The sequence below is a fragment of the Hippocampus comes genome, unplaced genomic scaffold (assembly GCF_001891065.2).
Source record: "Hippocampus comes isolate QL1 unplaced genomic scaffold, H_comes_QL1_v1.1 scaffold73, whole genome shotgun sequence".
Taxonomy (NCBI): domain Eukaryota; kingdom Metazoa; phylum Chordata; class Actinopteri; order Syngnathiformes; family Syngnathidae; genus Hippocampus; species Hippocampus comes.
The window spans coordinates 856,900-866,805 of NW_017806238.1; the positions used below are offsets into that span (position 1 = coordinate 856,900).

A 9,906-nucleotide genomic window follows, 5' to 3' on the forward strand; every position below is an offset into this window, starting at 1 on the left:
TTTTCATTTGTCACTTGTTTAGTTTCTACACTAAAAGCAGCAGTCGAGATTTTTCTCCCTTCAGTATTGTCGTTGAATAACATTTGCTATAAACCAGAGTTACGATTGTACAGAGCTTGATTTAAAGAGCATTTAAAAAAAAATATCCTAGCATACACTGTGAGTTGTCAAATGCAATACATGAGGCAAAGTTGTTTTTGATTTTTATTTTGAAAATGTTTCATCGATTTGTGATTGTGTTTTATGGGATTTTGATTGTGTTCCCGAATTATCAGTACATATGGAATTTAAGTTGAATAAACAGATTGAAACATCAATTGTTGCTGTTCTCTGGCATCGGGCGGAAGCATCGAATCTCTAAAACTGTCATGTTTTGGGGGAAAAAAAAAAGGTTTGTTGAGCCATTAACATTGCATCGTCAAAGAGTGTGAGCTACTTTCAACACTTTAGATTGGTGTTAGAGGAATTTATGAGCAAAATTGTATCATGTTTAAAGTTTCATTTAATTTGGACACATCTAAACGTTTGGGCGCGTATCCAGCACTTCCAAATGCCTGTGCACAAAGGCGCCGGCCACCTGGCCGGAGGGCTGTTGAAGTCCACAATTAGCACGTCAATGCAGGTGGGCAATCACAGGGGAGGGGGCGAAACTCGGTCACAAAAGGGGAATGAATAATTTGGGAACAGCGGTTGAACAACAAAAGACGAGTTGAGAACACCCGTCGCGCCCAGGCGACATTTGTCGTCCGCGAAGTCTGCAACATGTTGATACAGTGTGGACCAGACAGAAAGGCGCCAATGTACTGGTGGTTCAAAGCTTAAACTCAGGTAACCAATCACTACCGAGGGGCCGGACCGGGGGTGCGGTATGCAAATGTCGGGGGCAGTGTTTTCCTTGTATGTTACAATAAAAGTCGGAATTGGCGGGAAGGGAGCTCGAGAGTGTGATCATCGGAGCAACTACCGTCGTTCGCTCTCAGAGATCCCCCTCCCGCCGATATTGAAGACAATTTTCCTGTGTGCCGAGTCATTTCTTTAACTTTGTCCGAGAAAATCTCTGACAATTGGTCAATAATTTTAACAAAAAATAATATATGAAGTTGACCAAATCTGTTGAACCACCTAACACTTTTATTTTCTTGACCTGGACAAATATATTTGGCAAAATTTGGCAAAATGACATCATAATTATTACAGACTCTAATTGTGTGTATCGTAAAGTTAATTTAACCCCTTCCTACACCCTGTAACCGGATAACGTGACAAAGCTGTCCACTGTCGGAACCGCTGCCCCTGAAAGGGTTCATATTAAAATTGTCCAAAATAAAGCCACAAAAAAATATGTCCATTAAAACAAAAATAATCAATGAATGACAAAAACAAATCTCAACTCAACTGTATTTATCGAGCACTTTAAAACAACCACCGCTGTATACAAAGTGCTGTACATGGAGCAAATATCATGTATACAACAATAAATCACAGGTGTCAGTCAAGGCCCGGGGCCAGATCCGGACCGCCACATCATTTTATGTGGCCCGCGAAAGAAAATTATGCGTGTCAACTGGCATGGTCTTTGCTAAAATCTCGACTGAAATGTCAAATTGTCACGTGTAATAAATGCCGTTGAGATTTTCCAATCATTTTGTCACCCTGTTTACGCTCACTTCAACAATAATGGAACAAACAACAAACCAAAAGCTGTTTTTAAGACACGTCACAAGGAAGCAGTGACAGCTCTGATGAAGGCTGAAATGACAGCCGAAACTGTCAGCCAGGTAAGAGTTGAAGAGAAACTTCATCAAAGACCATTGTCTGGAAAAAATAACCTTTAACTCTCATTTAACAAACAAATCGTTGACTTGAGTGATTTCGAAACTAGTAATCCATCAATTGGTTGTGGACAAGTTATGCGAAGAGATGATTAAACATTTATTCGGTTTCACTGAAACATAACTCCAAAGTTGCCCGCGACAAAAATGAGTTTGACACCCCTGCAATAAATTAATAACAAAGACAGTAGAACCACAAAAACAGTAAAAACTAAAAATCAAGTCTGAGTCATGCCAAAAGCTAAAGAAGAGAAATGAGCTTTGAGACGTGTTTTAAGGATGGGCAGTGAGGGGGTCTTGCCGAATGTTCAGTGGGAGGTCATTGCAAAGAGAGGGACCAGCAACGGCCCGATCCCCTCGAAGCCTCCGCTTTGTTCTTGGTACCTCTACTAATGTCTGGTCCGCACCGGGCAGGTGTGTAGGGGCGGAAGAGCTAAGAGAGGTAAGGTGGAGCGAGGCCATTTAAAGATTTGAAAACAAATAACATCTTAAAAAGAACTCTAAAATGTATAGGGAACCAGTGAAGGGATGCCAGAAAAGGAGTCGTGTGCTCCCTCTTACGAGTACCAGTCAAGAGGCGAACAGCAGCATTTTGGACCAGCTGGAGACGCTTAATGGAGGATTGGAGGATGATTAAGTATTTGATTTTAAGTCCTGCTCTGTTTACGATCCAGCTGCGGCCCATATTATTGAACTAAAAATTGTAGAAATGGTTCACACCACATAAAAAAAAAAATAAAATCAAGCTCCTCCCATTGGCCATCTCGGTACCCAGACCTCAACCCCATTGTAATTCTGTGGAATGAGCTAAAGAGGAGGAGCAGTAATAGTACAATTTTGTTGTGAATGCGTGTGTAAAGTGGTCCAAATTGTTACTAAATGTAACATTTTCTGCTGTTACCCTTGTAAATAGTTTTGAGACAACTGGAGAGGTTTATTCATGAAGAATGGGCCAAAATACATCTTGAGAGTTGCGGAAGTCTCGTTGAAATTTACAAAAATCGTTTCATTGCAGTGTTTGCCTCAAAAGGTTCTGCAACACAATATAGGGTACAATTGTTTTTGTCCAGGCCTGTTTCTTGAGTTTTTTTTTTTTGATTCGTTTTATTTTATTTATTAGTGCTTTTGTCCGATTCGATTTATTTCTGTGACCACTGCGAATTTTTCTTTCATGAACAGCGGGCTACCTGTAATTGTGTACGCGACTATGAATATACCTTTTCAACAGAGGAGGTCGTGTTTGTTTTTGGCATACCTCAGTTTCTTAAATGTTTTTGTTTTGTTTGTTTGGATAAGTTGTTTCATTACAAATACTTCTAAACTGTATTTAGCTGCCGATGTTTTGTTTTTAACCGACATTGGGTAAGAAGTGTGCGACAGCCTCGAGAAAGTGGGTACAGAAAACGGATCAAGATGAGTTTGTTATTAATTTCATTTTTATCTCACTTCCCCGGCCTAGCGTCTTTCTGTTTAGTGCCTATCACATTTTTTTTTTGTTGTTTTTGTTTATTCGGTTTTTGGTGCTGCTTAACGTGTGTTTCATTCCAGCAGCTGCCTCTTCAAATTACAGTTTTAAAACTGTTGGGATAGACGAGCAGACATTCTGATGCTTCCCTCGAACGTCCACACGAGGCCAGCACCAATACGTGAAAAGCCCAAACATCTTTTTTCTCGTCATAACCGAAGCTTACTCGTGTCATAGGCCTAAACATCTAAATATGTTTAAATCATCGATTTTCCACTGGTCTTTTGTAGTAATTGTTTTGAGTGGAATCAAAACTTATTTTAAATAAACAACTTTAACTTGAACCACCCACACTTTTAGATTATTATAAAAGTATTAATACAAATTAGTGTCTTTTTAAGACATTTATCACAAAAGAATAACTACTTCTTGGATTCGTTTCACGACAGTGTTTGTGTGTATTTTTCCCACAATAGGGATGGCATTTATAATTAGTGACCAAGTTAAGAGTGTGAATTATGAATCACGGTTCATTTGAGGTCGCGGTTTCGTGGGCAGACTTATTCTCATAGAGTACAATCTAGCGGCGAAATAAATTAATTTTGTCTTTTACGGGTACATGGTTCAAAACAATAATTCCGGTCGCGTATCACTTAAGAACTTTGTCTTTATTTTATATTCGCAGAGTGCTATTCATATACAGTATATAGTAACGTTTTTTTCAGGTGTCTGCGTGTCTATTGCAGCGGCAACGAAACTGTCTTTACCATAATAAAAGCTATGGCGTATATTACCGCACAGTCGTCAGTCAATCAAAATAAATATTTCAATTTTAAATTGATGTATTATTCAAACGACTTAAATCTAATACACGACTTAGTTAGGTAAATCTAATTAAATGTCATTAATGGTGGTTTAAAAATACACTCAAAACCTGTCATGGCTTATCAGACAATGTACTTTGAAACTCCTTACCGGAAACTGTAATGCTGATCCAACAGGCTTGACGTTTCCGGAGAAGGTAGGGAGGTTCTAGTTTCCTCGGGAGATATCAGAGCGTTGATGCGCGGAGAGGGAATTACGTGTATGTCTCCTGAAAACCAGCGACCAATTAATAATGGCCTAATAATCGCCGCCAGTGTAAGTTTCTCTCCAATTATACAATTTTAAAATCATTTTATTGTACCTTCCGTCAAAAGAACGTGATTAATTTGGCCACATTTATCATTGTTCTTGGTGTATCGCAGGTAGACATAAGCGTTGTTTATTAATTGTGGTGCAGCGGAGCTTTTGACAGGGCTTTATAAAAACAACTTTTACTCCCAACTTCTGGGAAACTGACGAAAAAAAACACATCGTTCTCCAACTCAAGCTTTTCTAAGCCAAATTGATGTAGAATTTTTTCCTTTTATTTTATTAGGAGTAAATTAACCATAACCTGTCGTGTGTGCATTTTGTGATTATGTTATCAGCCTTCAAACCCGAGTTTCCAGTCAATGTTTTTAGTTTGTGTGAAGAGAAAAAAAAATCAACGCCATCAATGAGCTGCGTGTGGAAATAAAGCTTTGTGTTTATGCACCAAAATCAAGTCATGTATTGAGAAAATAAAGCAGATTTTCAACCGTTCGGATTACATTTTATAGTCTTGAAGTATGACTCGACTGCTCCGTGTGGCTCCTGACAAGTTGTGCATTTTAATACACGTCTTCTGTTGCTGAGCAACACGTTAGGCGAAACTTTGTGCTTGTATTTTTCACCGCGTTCTCACATCAGGTACAGACCTTGGATTTCAGGACAAAGCCAAAGCCTTTGTTTTGTTTTGTTTTTTTGTTTTGTTTTTTCGCTTTCACTCTCGATGTAGAAATTAGCGTATGAAATCCTCCTTTGACGCTGTGGGACTGCATGTGCAAATGGGTTGCTATCCACCCTGCTGTTTTATTTCCCATTCATCTCTCTGTTAGGATCATGTGTGGATGTGTAGTCCAAAAGAAAAGGCGGCTCCACCTGTTGAGCGTTCCGTCTTTTTGTAAATTACTTAGCGTGCTTAGTCTTGGCAAATTTGACTCATTATGCATACCATCTTGACCCCCACCCCCCTCCTCCCCAGGCTCTTGCTACTGCAGAAGAAAAGCAGCCCGCTGAATTTTAAGTGACCTCCTGCTCCAGATACCAAGATGGGGAATGGATTATCAGAACTCACCTGCCCCCTGTCTTTCCAGCCTCTGCACATTGTCATACTTGGATTGGATTGCGCTGGCAAAACCACAGTGCTGTATCGGCTGCGATTCAATGAGTTTGTGAACACCGTCCCGACAAAGGGTTTCAACACGGAGAAGATCAAAGTGTCACTCGGGGATCACCGGCGGACGACGTCCTTCCACTTTTGGGATGTAGGAGGTCAAGAGAAACTGCGACCTCTGTGGCGTTCGTACACCCGCTGCGCCGACGGCATCGTGTTCGTCGTGGACTCTGTGGACGCCGAGCGCATCGAGGAGGCGAAGACGGAACTGCACAAGATCACCCGGCTGGCGGAGAATCAAGGGGTTCCCGTGCTGGTGGTGGCCAATAAACAGGACTTGAGGAACTCGCTTAGCATGACTGAGATGGAGAACATGTTGGCCCTCGGGGAGCTTAGCGCGGCCACGCCTTGGCACCTGCAGCCGGCTTGCGCTATCATCGGCGAGGGCCTGCCGGAAGGCCTTTGCAAACTGCATGCGATGATCACAAAGAGGCGGAAGATGCTGCGACAACAGAAGAAAAAGAAGAAGAGGAGATAATGCGCACATTGTTGGAAATGTAAAATGTGGCATGCATGAGAATTTTTTTTTTTCCGTCATCCTGTGGTCGGATCGCTGAGTGGAACGCTTGTTCGGGTCAGTTAGCATTAAGCTCCGATCGAGGACAATCTGATCAATTTTGCCCTGTGGATGAACCTGTCAAAAAATACGGATGGAAGTACAGTATTACCAAACTTTTTTTTTAATAGGTTTGAGTTAAAATGTTATCGATGGCGAGTGCACTGCCAATCTCATGCTGTCAAAACAATCAATTTCTGTATTTTGACGATATACCAAAGCTTGTTTTTGGAGAATACAGATCGGGACACACTGTATCGTTTCGCAATGCAATCAAATGTATATTTTGTGACTCTGCAGGAAATGTTGTTCTTATTGTTGCACAAAGATTTGTGTCTTTTGGACGTTTACATGATGAAGACAGGAATGCACAATGTGACACAATAAGACTCCAAATATTTTGACCAGTGTTGTACTGAGAGCCAGATCTTGAACATTGTGTCCTTTCGCACAAAAATACACAACTAATGTTGTCCTTCTGATGAGGTTTATAACTATGACTGGTGTATTACTACTACTACGACGACTACTACTTCGACAAAAAAACAACAAAAAAAATTAAAGAATACCATATTTTTCGGACTATAAGTCGTTCCTGAATATAAGTCGCACCAGCCATAAAATGAATAATGAAGAAGAAAAAACACATAAGTCACCTTTTTGGGGGGAAATTTATCTGATAAACACCAACACCAAGAACATACATGTCACCTTGAAAGGCAATTTAAAATTGAAATAAAATAGAGAACAACAGGCTGAATGAGTGTACGATATGCTAACGTCACATGACGCATAAACAACGAACTGAGAACGTGCCTGGTATGTTCACGTAACATATTAATAGTTATTCAGATAACTCTAGCATAACGAATGTTTATCAAACCATCGGTGTCACTCCAAATCACTAAATTCAATGAAATCTTCATCCTCTGTGTCACTTCTAAACAACTCCGGAGATATAAAATGCGGCGTTTCCTCTTCTACTCGCTTAAGTCTGAGTCCTCTTCAGTAGCAGTACGAATGCAATGATTCCAGCCTTTCTGAATCCTGACAGGGTGGTCCAAACGTTCTTTCTGCTCCATTACCGTTTTCGGTCGCATATTTCACTACTTGCATTTTGTAATCTTCAGAATATGATTTCCCTTTCGGTGTCATTTTTGTTCAGCCCTTCTCAATTGTTTTTATTCAATACCGGTAGTATTATTTTAAGTTACCGCCAGTGTTAAAATCATCAACACGGGCCTAGAGCGCCCTCTTGCGGTTTAATGTGAAAACAACATGTGAAATGATACAATAATGTGTTAATAATTTCACACATAAATCGCTCCAGAGTATATATCGCACCCTTGGGAAACTATGAAAAAAAAACTGCGATTTATCCTCCGGGAAAATGCAGTATCCGATGCTATTCTTTGCTAAACTGTTACGGTATGATTCTGATTGACCATTCAAGTCTTGTACAGTTAACATCAACTTGTTACCTTGCTGGCTCGACCGCATGGTGAATTGTTAGCATTCAAGTTAATATTCTTTGCCACCGAAACCTGTTAACTTGTTTGTTTATTTTTGTTTTTTTTTCTTAATATCCCTTTCCAACGCTTTTCTTGTTACGAATGCTAATTTTAAAAATTTACATCTCGCCCAGTTAATGTGAATTGAGTGGGCCAACATTATTTAGTTGATCTGTTAGCATGCCTCAACTATTTTGACGAAAACACCACGTGATATTTACTGTTTATTGATACTGCGCAAATGTGTTCGTCCATTCCGTTGGTCAGTAATTTTACAAAATTCAGACTGGTGGTGATCGCAGCATCGCTCCGGAAAAAGTTGCCCAAAACTCAAGCAATAGTGACTGCTGCCCTTTGTGAGGACGACTTCCATTTCCACCTCTGTTCAACATGCCACGGACATTCCGGAATCGTGCGCCGATTTGCAAACGTTAATTTTCTAACTGTGGCAATCGGACTTGCCATCTAAAATGTGATCGCCGCGTCCCGGCGGCGTGAAAATTATTGACCGCAGGCGCTGTGTCTTTATCACTAGCACAGACCCGCCCGTGTGTGTGTTTTGTGTCATGTGTTTTAATTGACAAGCTCTTTTTGGCTCTGCAGGAACATTCCCCAGGTCAGCCCTTTAAAAAAAAAAAAAAAGGCAGTTGCGTGTTCATCACAACCGGCATGTCTCAATGCACTTTAAATGGTCCTATTTATGACTTTTCCAAAAGGACTAAAATCACGAAATTGTCATGAGATGGATAGTATTGACTCGAAAGAAGCATTTGATCATATTTATGTGTTTATTTCCTCTCGTTCCTTTGGAATAAAGCAAAGAAAAATGAACGACAGCTGCCGTTGTCTATTTCATTTGTCAATTCCGAGGAGAGTCTGGGTTGAGAAACTTTTGGGTATTATTCACAAACGTGTTTGGAAATTCGCTGTCGTAATGGTTGCATGCACTGTATGGATCGCCCGATTTGACTGCGCCGTGTTGTCTCCTTGTTGTTGTTTTTATAGGTTTAACAAGGACATGTCCATGTTTTGTCTCTACGCTTTAAATGTGCACAACCTCAAAGCAAACTCTTGAATTTTGAAAGACAATCGATTTGTTTTGCACACGGTATCTGGGAACCAAAAAAAAAAAAATCACGTGATCAACTCTCGTGTTTATTTTTATTCCGAATTGGCGGAATAAAAGTTAGCTAAAATTTGCCTGGTCATTAAATTAAAAAAAAATAAAATAAAAATAAGATCATGGCAGATATGCTTGAATCCTTGTTCAAATCCTTTCAAAGAATTACGTTTGTCAATGCAGGTCATCGCTCATATCGTGTGCCAAATGCAAACGTGGCTAATACTCAATCTGCTAACGCCTCTTTTGGCCAGAGCTTGTTTACTGAACATATAAATGGATAACAGTAATTTAGCAGGAAGTAAAGGGAAGTAAGAAAAAAAAATCATCATCATCATCGAGCACAATTTACACGTTTTAAGGAAGTAGGAAGAAGTAAATAAAAACTTATGTGGTCCTCCACCTTGTTTGTGAGTTTTTACCTGATTGATATTAATATATTAATAGATCATTCATTGAGTGTGTCTCAATCCGAAAAGAAAAATAAAAAAGTCAACATATAGACCAGGGCTCGGGAACCTTTTTGATTAAACTAAAAGAGCCATAAAAGAAAAATATTTTAAAATGTATTTCAGTGAGGGCCAAAGTATTTTAAAAGTGAATTCAACAAAATGTCAGTATAATAAGCCTCTGAATGTATTCTTTTAAATAATTTTGTCCTAATGCTCACCGTTAATGTGAATGGTTTTCCGTTCCTCACAATTGCTAAAAATCACCACAAAGCATTTATGCTCTGGGCACCAAAATGGCTAGCGCCGGCCCTGGATGAGAGAATACAACACACAAACTTCCAATACGGTCAATAGTACTCAACATTGCGGTATTTGTCGTACTTGGAAGCTTTCTTTTCCCCGTAAACATTTTTTGGAGTCCTCTGCGTTCTTGTCAACCAAAGTACATAAACATGACATTAAACTAAATTCTGACTACAGTAACTGAAAATGGATGGCGTTTAGAGTTGCCTCCTTTTTTGGAACTATTAAAGCTTTTACTTTTCTTCATTTGAAGCGCACACAATGTGTCAGCCAAAACGCAGATTGAAGCAGGGAAAGGGCAGACACGTAGTTATCGGAAAAGTGTTTTGTTTTGTCCTGTACCAGTCAGATAAAGATCGGACTCGTGT

At 39.8% G+C, this 9,906-nt stretch overlaps 1 protein-coding gene across 1 annotated transcript; it reads left to right on the forward strand.

Moving 5' to 3' along the window:
• Window positions 1-4,293: 4,293 nt before the first annotated feature.
• On the forward strand, window positions 4,294-6,672 carry arl4ab (ADP-ribosylation factor-like 4ab). Its single transcript, XM_019857327.1, has 2 exons — window positions 4,294-4,437; window positions 5,405-6,672. Exon 2 carries the CDS (start codon window positions 5,472-5,474, stop codon window positions 6,072-6,074), a length of 603 nt encoding a protein of 200 aa, XP_019712886.1. The 5' UTR covers window positions 4,294-4,437; window positions 5,405-5,471; the 3' UTR covers window positions 6,075-6,672.
• The last annotated feature ends 3,234 nt before the right edge of the window (window positions 6,673-9,906 follow it).